At 37.1% G+C, this 15,602-nt stretch overlaps 1 protein-coding gene across 1 annotated transcript; it reads left to right on the top strand.

Moving 5' to 3' along the window:
* The first annotated feature begins 2,546 nt into the window (after nucleotides 1-2,546).
* Nucleotides 2,547-8,929, top strand: LOC105487499 (mitochondrial ribosomal protein S30). The gene is made up of 5 exons (XM_011750960.3): nucleotides 2,547-3,192; nucleotides 4,634-4,779; nucleotides 5,524-5,629; nucleotides 6,811-6,987; nucleotides 8,536-8,929. Exons 1-5 carry the CDS (start codon nucleotides 2,598-2,600, stop codon nucleotides 8,823-8,825), a joined length of 1,314 nt encoding a protein of 437 aa, XP_011749262.2. The 5' UTR covers nucleotides 2,547-2,597; the 3' UTR covers nucleotides 8,826-8,929.
* Nucleotides 8,930-15,602: the final 6,673 nt, after the last annotated feature.

Below are 15,602 nucleotides of genomic sequence, written 5' to 3'. Positions count from 1 at the left end.
TGACCTGCCACAATCTTTATTTCCAAATCAGCTACAATGCAATGGACTGGATTGTCTCCCCACTAAATTCATATGCTGAAACCCTGACCCCTAATGTGAGATAGGGACATTATGGAACTAACTCAGATTTAATGAGGTCACAAGGCAAGGGCCCTTATGAGAAGAAACACCAAAGAGGTTGTTTTCTCTTCACCCTATGAGGACACAAGGAGAAGGTAGCTGTCTGCAAGTCAGGAAGAAAGCCCTCACCAGATTCTGATCATATTGGCATGCTCATCTTGGACTTCTAGCTTCCAGAACATAAGAAAATAAATGTCTGGTGTTCAAGTCACCCAGTATGTAGCATTTTGTTGTGGAAGCCCAAGCCAACTAATATGCTGAGAAATTCTTTTAAAAACCTAAGTCACACCATGACGGTCTTCTGAGTAGAACCCTCCAATGGCTCTCCAGTCTTAATCCTAGCAATTGCCTTCAGGAGCCTTTAGTTTCTGGCTCTTTTCCTTTCTAGCCCCATTTCCTACTATGTTGCCCACCCATCATTCCTTTCAACCACACTGGCCAATTACCTAAGTCTTGAACGCATCAGGCATGTTTCCATCTCACGGCCCTATACTAGCTGCTCTTTCTAGAACAGCGTTCACTGATACTGGTATGGTTCACTCCTCACTTCCTTCAAACCGTTGCTAGATGAATGTTTTCCTTTCAATAAGCATTGCAAACAACACTCCTCACCTGCCCCCCACCCCCATCAAATACACTGCTCTGATGATCTTCACTTCTCCAGCTGTTTTTTTTTCCCCTGTGTGCTTATCCCCTTCTAACACATCATATAATTTACTACGATTATATTTTATTGTCTGTCTCCCTGTTAGAGTGTAAACTTTTGTTTGCTTGGTTCATTAACTATCCTGAGCACTTGGATCACTGCCTAACATATAAAAGACACTCAATAAAATCCATTAAGTTAAACTGACTGAGAGGCCAGCAGCCTGGGTTCCAGTCTCAATACTGCCCCTACCATGCTATATTACTTTGGCTTTATGTCTGTTTCCTTGTGTGTAACATAAAATCTTTGGACCATATTAGATAGCCTTCTTTCCACGGCTCTGACTCAGTCCTTTCTCATAGATAGGCTGTTCTGTTCATTGCTAGTCTTACTCGACCTTTCCTCTGGCCCAGACTGCTCCACCCTTCATTAAGTATACTTTCTTTCCCACAGCCTCATTCCTTGGTTCATAATGTTGATAATCAGTAAGTATTGAATAAATTGAAGTTATTTTGATTCACTCACAAAAAGCCATAAAGGCACTTTCTGACAGGATTATGTCTTTTGGTGTTAATTGGTCTCTAGCTCTAATTTCTAATCCTAAAATCAATGCTGTAATACTATAAGTACTTAAAAAATATCAACCTAGGATTTCTATGGTACATTCTCAAGCAGCGTATTTATTACTTATTTACACGAAAACCTGTCAGTTCGACTTAGATAACATTGAGTACCTCACTTTTACTCTTTAAATATTAAATACCGGTTTTAAAGATCTCAAGTCTTCATGTCCTCCTTTTGTTAATAACGTAGAATGGATATTTTAGATTCCATTAGCAACTTCTCACTGAAGATATTATTAATGAAACTGAAGTATTGTATTTTACTTCTAAAGGTCAGTTTAATAGACTTGTAGTTTCAAAGTTAAACCGTACCATCTGTTTTGACTTAAAAATATAGTTATAAATTCTTTTTAGCTACAAGACATTTGGGTTTTAATACTCTAAAGAATTATTACAATAAATCCAAATTAGTATTCTAGTTCCTAATTATAGAAGAGTGAATCAATAAATTAGATTACCCAAAATAAGATGAGATTTTGGTGATTTTTTTTAGCATATATTTACTGAGCACCCATTATGCACAGGTATTGATTTGTTGCTTAATATTAAAAATTAAATCAGTCCCTTTTTAAACACAATTCTTTAATAGTTTTATTTCCTTTTTCTGTCTTCCCCAGTTAAATCCAAGTAAAAATACGCCCCTCTTTCAAAATAAATATCATTAAACAAATTATCTGTATTTAAGCACAGATAAATATATAGAATTATTTTCCCAAAGATTAGTAGTAGGTCACGAGTGATGCTTGCATAATTTTTAAACATAATCAAGTATACTGAAAAACATGCTAGTAATGTATTTCCAAAAATAAGTTTCTATTCCTAGAACTAAAACTGAAAAGAAGTGTTGTGAGACACACAAATGAAGCCAATACGTTTAACCAAGGGCCTGCCATTTTCCTGCAAGATGTTCCCAAACCGTTCCTGGAAAGGGAGGTTGCCCTATAGGGTCCTACAAGTAACCTAGGTGGCAGCATCTCCCACCAGCGTAATGCCTAAACACACAAGCTCTTCCTTCCATCTACAAACGCAGGAAACCGCGACAGGAGAAGTTATATGATTGGCTAAACCATGAATGACGCAACATAACTCACGCCCACCGAGACTCTGCCTTTCCTAGACTGGCTCAGATTACGCTTTCCTATTGGCCCCTACAGCAAGAGAGGGACAATTGTTTAAGTCGACCTCTGGGTCCGGAACCGCGGGTAAAGATGGCGGCGGCCAGGTGGTGGAGGCCTATGCTTCGCGGTCCGAGCCTTTCATTGCACACCGCGGCTAATGCCGCCGCCACGGCTACAGAAACGACCTGCCAAGATGTCGCGGCGACCCCCGTCGCGCAGTACCCGCCGATTGTGGCCTCCATGACAGCCGACAGCAAGGCGGCACGGCTGCGGCGAATCGAACGCTGGCAGGCGACGGTGCACGCTGCGGAGTCGGTAGACGAGAAGCTGCGAATTCTCACCAAGATGCAGTTTATGAAGTACATGGTTTACCCGCAGACCTTCGCGCTGAACGCTGACCGCTGGTACCAGTACTTCACCAAGACCGTGTTCCTGTCAGGTCTGCCGCCGACCCCCGCGGAGCCCGAGCCCGAGCCCGAACCCGAACCCGCGCTGGACCTCGCGGCGCTGCGTGCCGTCGCCTGCGACTGCCTGCTGCAGGAGCACTTTTACCTGCGGCGTAAACGGCGCGTGCACCGTTACGAGGAGAGCGAGGTCATATCTTTGCCCTTCCTGGATCAGCTGGTGGCAACCCTCGTGGGCCTCCTCAGCCCACACAACCCTGCCCTGGCCGCTGCCGCCCTCGGTGAGCCTTGGATCCCCCAGGGCGGAAGGGAGAAATGGGGATTATACTGGGTTACTCCGCCGCAGATCTACCCCTCGTCATTTCTTTCTCTCTGCTTCGTTCTTGTTTTCCTAGTTCTTTCGTTCCTATCTGGGGTGACCTAGTTTTGTAACAGTCACTGCGTTAGGAATCTAGAGACTACGTGTTTGTGGCTGCGCTAACACCTACCAGCTCTTCAACTCTGGTAGCCTGAGCTCTCTAGGATTCCAGTCCTGGACTCTACTTTGTGAGGGTTAAGCCGAATGGAAGAGCAGTGGTGATGAAGAAAAACGCCACTTAAGAGAGTGGGGCGGGCCAGGTTTCCTTTTGGCTGTTCCACCAGAAAGCTGTGTGACGGTGTGTCACACGACTGAGTAGTATTCTTTTTAGCTTAATTTTAAATTTAGTGTGCCTTTTCTTTTTCTTTAGTAACTTCTTTTTTGCTTAATTTTTCGCATTTTACGGTAGTGGTTCTTCGTCGTAGAATTGCGAAGATTAAATGAAATATTAACTAAGATACCTAACGTTTACTGAGTATGTGCTAGGCCCTGTTCTAAATTTTATGTGTGCCAACTTATTAATCCTCACAATAACCGTTCACGATAGGTAGCAATGTTTTGGTAAATGCAAAAAAGACCAAAATGTAACAAACTGAGGCATAGAAACGTTAAATGTGTCTGCCTGAGGACCCTATAGCTAATAGATTGGCGCGGGGTGGGGGGTCAAACTTCAAACCCCCGTTCCAAGTTCCTAGTAAACCATCAGCAGCTTCTGTGTAACCGCTCAGGGCGGACATGAAAGTAATTAACATATAGATAATTTTAAAAATTATTGTTTTTGACGTATTCATCATTTTATATCTTCTACGAAGTGGATGTCTTAATATTGAAGTAATGTTAGGACTGTAGATGTGTGCTCAACCTAGCTTTGCTGTGTACATGATGTTTTTTCCCTTCTCCAGTTGAGAAAGAAGTCTTGAGGAAAGCGTCATGAACTTAGACTACTCCTGATGGATGGCCTAGAAAACCTATTTAACTTTGTCAAGACCTAGGTTCCTCTTCTATAAAATGGAGATAATGAAAAGTATACATACCTTTGGGAGTTATTGTGAAAATTGAATTGGTAGTTCATAAAATAGTCCTATTTTTGTTTACGGTGAATGATACTCTTGTTAGTCTTATTTTCTTTTATTACTCCTAATGAGAAATCTCTTTGGTTAATGTTCAGAGTAATGATGGCACAAATAGACAAAAGTTTGAATGTTATATTTAAGTCATAATAGTTAAATTGTCACATAACCCAGACTCTTACTTCCATCATTCTTAAGTTATCATTTGCTAAGTTAGTGCTCTTTAGTGTTCTAATAGTAACCAAATTTATTTAGATGATCAGATGAAAAAAATTTTGAATATCTTTTTGATAGATTATAGACGCCCAGTTCATTTTTACTGGGTGCGTGGTGAAGAAATTATTCCTCGTGGTCATCGAAAAGGTCGAATTGATAACTTGCGATACCAGATAGATGATAAACCAAACAACCAGGTTCGAATATCCAAGCAACTCGCAGAGGTAAGGATTTTTTGTGATTATGTATCTGTTGATCTCTCACGTAGGATCTGTCATAGGCAGGTTAAGTAATAGTAGAATAAAATGTTTCAGATGGATCTCTTGCCTTTCAAGTTTCCTTTTTGAAGACATCACATCTCAAAAATCTTTTTAGCTTATGTAATCTGCTACGGTATACACCATAAAGGTCAGATAATCATTTTAACAAAAACAGGTTAAGGTGTCATTTTGCCGGACCATACAGATCTGTATGTTTCTCTTAATATAAAAATTCTGAAATAGTTTATGATTGTAATTTACTAGACTGCACTAGCTAGTCATAAACCAAGGAAGTTTAACACTTATCAGCTGGGCCATTTTACATATTTGCAGTTCTTTTGGAAGAAAGTATATTTTGAGTATTGTCTGTGCTTTCGTGTCAGGGTTGACATACTTTTTCTGTAAAGATCTGGATAGTTAATATTTTAGGCTGTACAGGCTGTAAATCTCTGTTGCAAGTGTTCAGCTCTGCTCTTACAGTGCAGAGTGCCATACACAATTTATAAATGAGTTTGTGTGGGCTGTCTTCCAGTAAAACTTTACCTGTAAAAACAGGTGGCTTACTGGATTTAGCCCATCATTCAATGATAGTATTATCAAATCATTTTGTGAAACCACCTCATTTTAAGATTTTTAAATCTAATGAGTGTGAGTAAAATACATACTAATGTTGCTGTGAATTTAGTATGTCTTTTCTTTTTCTTTAAGTTTGTGCCATTGGATTATTCTGTTCCTATAGAAATCCCCACTATAAAATGTAAACCAGACAAACTTCCGTTATTCAAACGGCAGTATGAAAACCGTATATTTGTTGGTAAGTTTCTCTTTTGACATATTATACTATAAATGTGTTCAAAGTGTCCTATGCGAATTTGGAGTATTGACTACAATGAAGAGTTAATTCTTGATTACCGAGAGGTTTACATAGTCCGTGAGCAATATAATTCATAATCTCAAAGTGTCCTATGCGAATTTGGAGTATTGACTACAATGAGGAATTAATTCTTGATTACCGAGAGGTTTACATAGTCCATGAGCAATATAATTCATAATCTCAGGTTACTGCAACATGCATAAACACTGGAAAGAAAATGTTGTTTGTTATTTGAAATTTTACTTGTTTCTACCGAAATAGCAGTATTTAACTTTAGAAAATAGGCTTTGTTGACTTATTAGATAGAAAAATAAATTTGTGTTTTTTTAAAAGTAAAAACTTTTAGAACTGGACTTGAGATAGCTGTTGACTTTTTTAAGTGTTCTATTTGCGCCATGGATGGTGGTAAGATCAGGAATTCACAAATTCATAATGCCTGATGTCTGCCGTCCCTCGTGCAGCTTATTTTGTCATTTTTTCTTCCTTTGTTAATTCCTACCCAATGTGAAGAAGTCTTAAGAAGGTTTTATACTAGCCCTCCAGACCTATTTTATCAGCCTCTTCTCAGTCACTGCGGTCTTAGGTAGTGACCTGCAAGGAACACTTTGTTGAAAAGACTTTACCACTAAGATCAAGAATGTCAGCATTTCATGAAATGTTGCTACTTATTTTTTTTTTTACTTAGAAAAGTAGTGTAAAAATAATTTTTAAAAATTAGGAGCAAAGTGTGTAATTATTTCATTAAATAAGTTTTTAGAGTCTTGAAGTAGTTGTATCCTCTTGGTTAATATGACAAGGAGACAACCATAGCTAATCGTGACTAAAGGATTTGAGAAAACAGATAATAGAAATTTTAAATAACTTTTCTATATATTCTTTCAACTTCTTCCTTGTTTTGATGGGCTTTATGATAGCTAGCAGATTGAGAAATTATGCTTTTCTGTGAAATTTAATTTTATTATGATCCATACGATATATAAGTATATTAATATTCCTACTTATGTATTTAGAGTACTGAGAATATGATGTATAAAGAAGGAAAAAAAGCGCAAATACTAAAACATGTGCTCCAGATGTTCTACATGTTTGTTTCATCTGAAACGTTTTTCTTTGCTTTTCAGGCTCAAAAACTGCAGATCCTTGCTGTTACGGTCACACCCAGTTTCATCTGTTACCTAACAAATTAAGAAGGGAAAGACTTTTGAGACAAAACTGTGCTGATCAGATAGAAGTTGTTTTTAGAGCTAATGCTATTGCAAGCCTTTTTGCTTGGACTGGAGCACAAGCTATGTATCAAGGTAAAAACTAATTTTATAGCATTTTCTTTGAAGATATTTGTAACATTCTAAGAATATAATGGTTAAAATTGTTTTCTTTGGGTTGAAACATAGGTTGAATCTTAACATCTTTAAACTTTTACGTTGGCCCAAAGTACAGTTGTTTTAAAATCCATGTTTAAATACTATACAGTTGAAATCTGACACTGAGGTGATTGTTTTTATCTTTTACTTTGACCATCTCCTGTGTGAATGTACTTTTGCACGCATTTTAAAGACTGTAGCCAACTAAGTCAACCCTTTCTAGATGATAATAGCTTTCAGAAGGTAGAAAAGGTAATGATTTTGTGGATTAAATACTTATATTAAATCAATGGCTATCCTATATAATTTCTTTAAAGGTTATATCCAGGATTTGAATTAGGAGATTGTTCATTCAGTAAACAGTAACTGCTGTTCAAGATGCAGTGTTGAGTGAAACATCCTGCTTTCTTAGAGCTTATATTATAGTGGGGTAGGGGGGCAGTGGTAAAAGATAATAAGCATGTAATATTTATAACTAGTGGTAATACTATGGGGAAAATACTTTAGCATAAAGAATAGAATGATTTGTAGGGGGGCAGGTATAAATGAGGTATGGAGAAGAATTTATTTTATAAAAGTCATTCAGGGGAGGTCTCTAAAAATGACTTCTCCTAAGACCTGAATGGCGAGGAGCTGCCTGTGCACAAATCTGGAGGAAGACACTTCCAGGCAAAAGGAGCAGCAAGTAAAAAAGTCCCTGAGGTGGAAACAGGCCTGAAATATTTAGGAACAACATGAAGGGTAATGAAGAGTGGGACAAGGAGAATGATGTAGAAGGACATAGCAGAAGCCAAAGGCTATATCTTACAGGACTATTAGAGCTCATTGTGGGGCGTTTGGATTGTATTCTAAAACCTGAAGTAATATAATACATGTTTTTTTTTTAAAGTATATATGTATTTTAACGTTGTACTCAAAATCGACTTAGATTTCTATAACAGAATTGAATAGAGAAAGTGGGAGTAGGAGTAGACGGAGTTAGACATAAGTAAGAAGTAACTTTCTTGAAGATGGTAGAATGGCACTGTTTATTTTTGAAAGATAAAGAACTTCCTTTCACAATAAAATTAATTCTGTATGTTAACAGTATTATTCATTTGCCATCTCCATTAAAGATGACGTAAGATACGTGTGGAGAAATAAAGTTACTGCTTGGTGGTTGGGTAATGACATAGTACCAGATGTAGAAGTCATCTGCATAGATAGAGCTTGCTGCTCTTAGATGAAGCAAATAAGGCTGACATTGTTGAAAAAGATTAATCATGAGATTGAGGATACTAGAAGGGAGGAAAATATTATTTGTGCAGAAATGAAATATAGGGTTAGAATGGAGATGATAAGGAAACTTTGAGGTCTTCAGGGATTTTGTTACATAAAGTATCTAAGTTGTAGGAGGTATTTGATACCCTCTAATGTCTAATGTGTTTGTTTTGTTTGGGCAAGATATATTCTGTACGTAAATTTCAGCATAACTTTCTTCTACAGGATTCTGGAGTGAAGCAGATGTTACTCGACCTTTTGTCTCCCAGGCTGTGATCACAGATGGAAAATACTTTTCCTTTTTCTGCTACCAGCTAAATACTTTGGCACTGACTACACAAGCTGATCAAAATAACCCTCGTAAAAATATATGTTGGGGTACACAAAGTAAGCCTCTTTATGAAACAATTGAGGATAATGATGTGAAGGGTTTTAATGATGATGTTCTACTTCAGATAGTTCACTTTCTACTGAATAGTCCAAAAGAAGAAAAAGCACAGCTGTTGGAAAACTGAAAAAACATACTTGATTGAGAACTTTGGGAATAAATTTTACTGAAGGAACAGTAATGAGATTTGTAACTGTCACCTATTAAATACATTGATTTTTGAGACAAATATTTTTTATGTCAGCCTGTTATTAGATCTCTTACTCTGCTGAAATTCGTCACTGAAAGATTTAATTTTAGTTACCTTTTATTGATTTAAAAATAATTGCATTTGTGTATTGCTAACTGATAAGACAAATTGAGTTATTGAGCTATTAAATGCATATTTTAATATAAATGCAGAAATCCCAAATAAAATACTAACATACTGAATTCAGTAATTAAAAGAACCCCCTGCAGCCGGGTGCACTGACTCACGCCTGTAATTCCAACACTTCGGGAGGCCAAAGTGGGTGGATCACTTGAGTCCAGGAGTTTGAGACCAGCCTGGGCAACATGGCAAAACCCCATCTCTACTAAAAATACAAAAATTAGCCTGGCCTGATGGTGCATGTCTGTAATCCCAGCTACTCCGGAGGCTGAGGCGCAAGAATTGCTGGAACCCGGGAGGCAGAGTTTGCAGTGAACCGAGATTGTGCCACTGCACTCCAGCCTGGGCGACAGAGCAAGACTCTGTCTCAAAACAAACAGAAGAACCCACTACAGCAGGGTAGAAAATCAATTCAGTAATGGACTAATGTTAGGAAGTAATGCTAATACAGAACATTAGTTGTTCAAAGGAGAAAGAAGGCTTTGATAGAATTCTCAATCTTGGTTTTAAAAGAAAAGATAGATATTAATAGGACAGTATAATGGTGAAACATAAGGGATAACCCCATTGAAATCAAATTAAGCTTTGAACTTTACATGCTTTATTTGCTAATCCATTCCAAGTGCCTAGATTCATAGAAGTAAGAAATCAATAAATGTTGGTTGAATGGATGTGAATTAATGAATTTAAGGTAGTCAACCTTTTTAGTTTAAGATCTGGTATATCTTCTTATTTACTTGCTTTTTTTTTTGAAACAGAGTTTTTGCTCTTGTTGCCCAGGCTAAAGTGCAATGGCACAGTCTCGGCTCACTATCACCTCCATGTCCTGGGTTGAAGCGACTCTCCTGCCTCAGCCTCCCAAGTAGCTGGGATTAATTACAGGCATGCACCATCATGCCTGGATAATTTTTTGTATTTAATAGAGATGGTGTTTCACCATGTTGGTTAGGCTAGTCTTGAACTCCTGACCTCAGGTGATCCACCCACCTCGGCCTCCCAAAGTGCTGGGATTACAGGTGTGAGCCACTGTACCTGGCGTATTTACATCTTTTATTTCTCAGCAAAGTTTAGAGTTTCTTTTATCTCCATGCATTTCCTATGTATGCCTATATTTTTGTATAGTTGGAAATGGATTTTCTTTCCAATTTTATACTTTATAGTTTTTAAAAGTGGCTTTATATAGGTGATACTGATAGCTATATATTTATTTTGTAAAAGATCAGACCAATTTAAGTTGTTCATTAAAGCCAATAATTTTTCAGCTGATTCTCATGAGGTGTATATAACCAATCTGATTTGGGTTCTTCTGAAACTGCTTATCAAATGGGTAGCCATTAGTCCCTACATAGCAAAATCCACTGGACAGTTTTCTGTATTGTACTCAGTAAGGTCTGACACATTTTGCATGGTTGACCACTCCTTCGTTCTTAAAGTAGTCTTTTTATTGCCTTCAGTGAAACATGTTCTTGGTTTGCCTTCTATCTCATTGGCTATTCTGTCATATTTCTCTTTGCTGTTCTTCCTCTCACTTTTCTTCAAATATTGATGTACTTTTTTTTTTCTTTTCTAAACTCCATTTTTGTTTAACCATACTCTCCCTAGATGATTTTATCAAATTCCATGGATTTAAATATATTTGTAAGCACATTCAAATTTAGTTTGGTTTCAACTTTGTGTTTTATATCTGAATGATAAGCATCAGCATTATAACTAAACAGACTGTGTGATTAAGATTATGCTCAATTTTTCCCTCTAATTATCTGATTTTCATAATTACCCCCCAGAATGTGAGAACATTATTTTTATAATCAGAAAGTATTTTAAGAAACTAGTTGAGTGGACTCTAATATGGAACCATCAACATGTATCAAATTCCACTTAATTATAAGCAAATTCATTATGAAATTATATTTGAAAAAGCATTTCATGATTACATTTGTTATTTAAGAAAATGTTATTTAAAGAAATTTATGTAAGTTTCATTATACATGTATTTTAGCTTACTCATCTCTGGAAATGGAAAACTTAGATACTAGACAAGAGGGCTTTAGATTTTTTAATGAGATATTTTAATAGACCAGTACCTAGGTCTTAATATTTGGGTTTTTCAAAAATTTACATTGAAATCCTAATCCCCATGACTATAGTATTAGGAGGTAAGGCCTTTTGGAAGGTGACTGGAGCAGGGCAGCACCTTCATGAATGGAATTAGTGCCCTTATAAAATAGACCCAAGGGAATTTTTTCATCCCTTACACCCTGTGAGAACATGGTGAGAAGGCACCATCTATGAGCCAGACCAAACACTGAGGATCTATGATCCTCACCAAACACTGAATCTGCTGGTGCCTTGATCTTGGACTTTCTAGCCTCCAGAACTGTGAGAAACAAATTTCTGCTGTTTATAAGCTGTTCAGTTCATGGAATTTTGTTATTGTAGCCCAAATATACTAAGACAACGAATATAGTTAAAATTACTATGCCCGTTGCACTTTATATTAAGTTCTAGTGTACGTTGTGTAATGCTTACATTAAATAAAAGGTAAGGTTAATTTACATAAAACATGTTTAGGTAGGATAATTGTAAAAATTATTAGAGAAATTGGTAACATTGTGGCTTTGGATAGAGGCAGGAGAAAGAAAAGAGCAAGGCACTAGTGAGAAAAAGTGCCATGGAGAATATTGAGAATAGATATAAAGAGACCTACAGGTTTACAACATTAATATTGGCCAATACTTGATTGGACAGTTTGAATTTTTCAACCTGAAAGGCCTTTGTTCCCCAAAGTTTGGTAAGGAGATTTTGTAAAGACAAACAACAATAGCAATAAAAAATAATCAGGGAAGATTAAGAGATTCCATAAGGAGCAAGAATTTATAGGTAATATTTCAAAGGTATAGATATGATTACTATTTTGGTGAATAATAAGCACATGGTAGACTGAAATTCGGCAACAGCTACTGTGCAAATAAACGTATCTGTGATTATGGCTTATATCGGGTTGGAGACCCGGGCTGTAAGCCATTCTTTTTAGTACAGATTAATCTCCATTTCTCAATCACAGTTCTGTTCTTTTCCTCTGTGGGAAATACTGAATTCTGTTTCAGATTTTGATTGTCTTTTGTATTCTTTGTCATCCAATAGAATTGCACATTTCACTTTGTAACATTTTTTATAAATAGCGTTTGACACTTGAAACTGGCTTTTGAGTCTTCTATAATAGTTTGTGCAGAAGTCTGAGGTTTAATATTATGATGGCCTTATTCATACTGTAGAAATATATACTGCAGCAATATGCACCCAAATGGTCAATAAGCTTTATAAATGAACTAGCTAGATTTTTAGTTTTGATTTTAATTCTTGGTTTGAATTACTAAAAGCTACCTTAACCTTAGGAAAATGAAAGCTTACATGAGGTTTAGCTACTTACAAAGTATTTCTTCGTGTCTCCAGTTCATGTGAAACCTGACTTTTATTTATAATATTTATGTTATGAGCACTTTCATTAGGATCTTTTTAAGACTCTCAAGAGTTTTCTCTGAGTCATTATTAATAGTACTAATAAACAAGGTGAGCAGGATTTAAAACTGAAAGGAGCATCAGAGATAATTGAGCTTTGTTTGTGCCATTCATTGTTACCCTATGCAATGTCTTTTGTTTGTTTTTTAATTAATTGCCAATATTTAACAAGAGAATCATAGAACATTCATTATTCCAGATTCTCTTGAAAAACTGGAAGATCTGGCAACTCTGGGTTTATGTTCTTACATGTTAACAATATACAGGGGCTGGAATTACCTGCTCTGAGTCCCTTTAGACATGCATACTCTCTCCAATTGGCCACAGTTCCTACCACTTCTCATTTCTCCTCTCTTGGCCCACATCATTGGACCTGTCTACTAATTTCTATTAAATATTTTGTTACTGAGGCTGTTAGTTTATGACCTGTGAGGCCAAGACAGCTGTTAAGAACTTGCATTATTAGTGGCAAAATTTTACCTTTATGATTACTTACTAGGCTTTAGAAATCTCACTTTTCTAACAAGAGATATTATGATAATCATAAGTTCCAAAGAATTCAAGTTCATTTGAGATAATTAAAACCTCTAGTCTTTGGGTTGGAGGGTGATAAAGTTATCTGGCGAAATACATGAACTTCTGGTACCTTACTCTTCTGCTAAATGAATGGTAAAATGAATCTTGATTTGTTTAGGCAGTTTACTTATGAAGTTGGGAGAATTTTTTTTTTTTTTCTTTAAAGTACTGAGTCTGGCTCTGTTGCCCAGGCTCAAGTACTTTGGATTTTGGCTCACTGCAGCCTCCACCTCCTGGGTTCAAGCAGTTCTCCTGCCTCAGCCTCCCGAGTAGTTGGGAGCCATCATGTCCGGCTAATTTTTGTATTTTTAGTAAATGGGGTTTCACCATGTTGGCCAGGCTGGTCGTGAACTCCTGACCTCAAGTGAGCCGCCTACCTGGTCTCCCAAAGTGCTGGGATTATAGGTGTGAGCTACTGTGCCTGGCCTGAGGTTGGGAGAAATTTTGTCCATTTCTCTAGAACCAAAATTGGCAACCAGAAAGTATTTGGATGTTACACAAAATATTTAGTTTCCCTTTCTAGACTAAATTGGGTTGTTTATAGCACCCCTATCTCCATTTGAGAAAAATGGTTAGGATGCTTGTGCAGGGATGAGGCTTTATTAGAATAGAGAAGGTGCCCAAATAGTGGTTCAAACACAGGCTGGCTAATAAGCTGTGAGGTGACTTACCAAAGAACAGACAACAACAAAAACTCTTGAACTTCTGCTTTCAATTTCTACTTTATGCTAGATTATTTGGTTCAGTCTTCCTGGTCTAACACCTGATTACAGATCACAACAAACATCTGCTTGAATGTGTTGGAAAGGTGATGATTAATTGCCAGGCTGATGTATTAAATAAAATGGAAATCCCAAAAGTTGAACTTGCTATTGGGCCTCCTTTTGCTCTGGAGGGGGGGATTTGTTAGCCAAGAAGAGGCTGAAAACGTGTAGTGTTTTAATATCTTGGGAGACTAGATGGACGAAAGTTAAAAGTATAGGACCTCCAAGGTTGTGACTCCGGTAGAAATTTTTGGTTAGAGACCCTGAAGGACAGCATCCTAGGGATAATGGTGAAACAGAAGTAGACCATTCACATTGAGTGTAGTTTAAAATCAAATCATCAAGGTGGCTTAGTAAATTGTGAGATTTTGGAAGTAGATTAAGGTGACCTTAGGTTTCTAATGCCCTTAGGAACCTGAAAGATACAAGCCTGGAGGAAGAATATTTTCCTAGGCCTCAAATTATTTGGGTACTTTTTCAAATACAGTATCTCCACATATCCTGGATACAGAAGGAGAAAGATGGAATGAAAACTGGGAGAAACAGTAGACCCAAAGGGGCACCAAATAATTGCATTGTGAGATAGACTTTAAGACTGTATTCAAGGAGATAAAAGATGGAAAAATTCCATATAGAATTGGAAACTATTAAAAAGTCACTGCAGATTTGTGAAAAAATATATATATAAATTTGAAAACTAGAAAAACTAAACAGTAAAAATTAAGAACTCCAAATGTGTTAGTTATCTATTGCTGTGCAACATATTGCTCGAACTTATTGACTTAACATACGTTTATTATCTCAGTTTTTGTTGGTGAGGAATCCAAGCATGGCTTAAGTGGGTTCCCTGCTTTAGGCTGCAGTCAAAGCATTGGTTGGGGTAGTCTCTTCTGGAGGCTGAGCTGGGGAAGGATCTGCTTCAGATTTATGTACTTGCTAGCAGGTTCTTGGACTGAGGACCTCAGTAGCTTCCTGGCTGTTGGATGAAAGCACTCGTCAGTTCCTTGTCCCATGGACCTCTCCATTAGGGCAATTTACAACCTGGCAGCTTGCCAGAGGGAACCTATAGAGCCCATAGAGTGAGTCTGCTAACAAGACAACTGAAGAGAGGATTAACCAAACGGAAAATGAGAAAAAAATATTTAGAATTAATATCTTTGGAAACTTTTGACACCATTTCTCTGCCATCACCAGTAAGGGCGAATTTAAATATACCCATGCTGAGAAACAATGGAAGTAGTGTGGAGAAAAGGATAAATAAGGATATATTTTAATTGAATGTAGGAGCTTAGAAATAAGGACAGTATTAGGGAAGGAAATGGGTTATTAAACTAGACATTTAGGAATCCTCCTCATACTTATTCAGGACACCAGTGGGTACCCAATCTATACTGTTTTTACTGATCTTTGTACAATTTGCTGCTCAGCAGATATTTTCAATGCAGATTGGTAATATGTCAGTGGATAACCAGTGGAAATGTATGTCTATTAATTACTACTGCACATAATATCTTGTTTTTATATTTTGCACAGAATTTTCAAGGTGCTGATGTCATACTTATTTCTGAGCACTGTAAAGTTTTCTTTGAGAAATAGGTGTTTATTTTTAAATTGCATCGTCTCATGGGAGGGTAACATTCGTAAATATACTTCAAATTAGTGTTGTTCCCACTGC

This window comes from Macaca nemestrina, chromosome 6, assembly GCF_043159975.1.
Source record: "Macaca nemestrina isolate mMacNem1 chromosome 6, mMacNem.hap1, whole genome shotgun sequence".
Classification (NCBI taxonomy): Eukaryota; Metazoa; Chordata; class Mammalia; order Primates; family Cercopithecidae; genus Macaca; species Macaca nemestrina.
The sequence above is the reverse complement of the archived record's forward strand: the minus strand, read 5'-3'. Positions and strand labels throughout refer to the sequence as shown.

Excerpts from the sequence above, each read along its gene's own strand:
- LOC105487499 (XM_011750960.3), top strand. The coding sequence starts at position 2,598 with ATGGCGGCGGCCAGGTGGTGGAGGCCTATGCTTCGCGGTCCGAGCCTT. Across the intron at positions 3,193-4,633 it reads CCTGGCCGCTGCCGCCCTCG|ATTATAGACGCCCAGTTCAT; the intron begins GTGAGCCTTGGA and ends TCTTTTTGATAG. Across the intron at positions 4,780-5,523 it reads TATCCAAGCAACTCGCAGAG|TTTGTGCCATTGGATTATTC; the intron begins GTAAGGATTTTT and ends TTTTTCTTTAAG.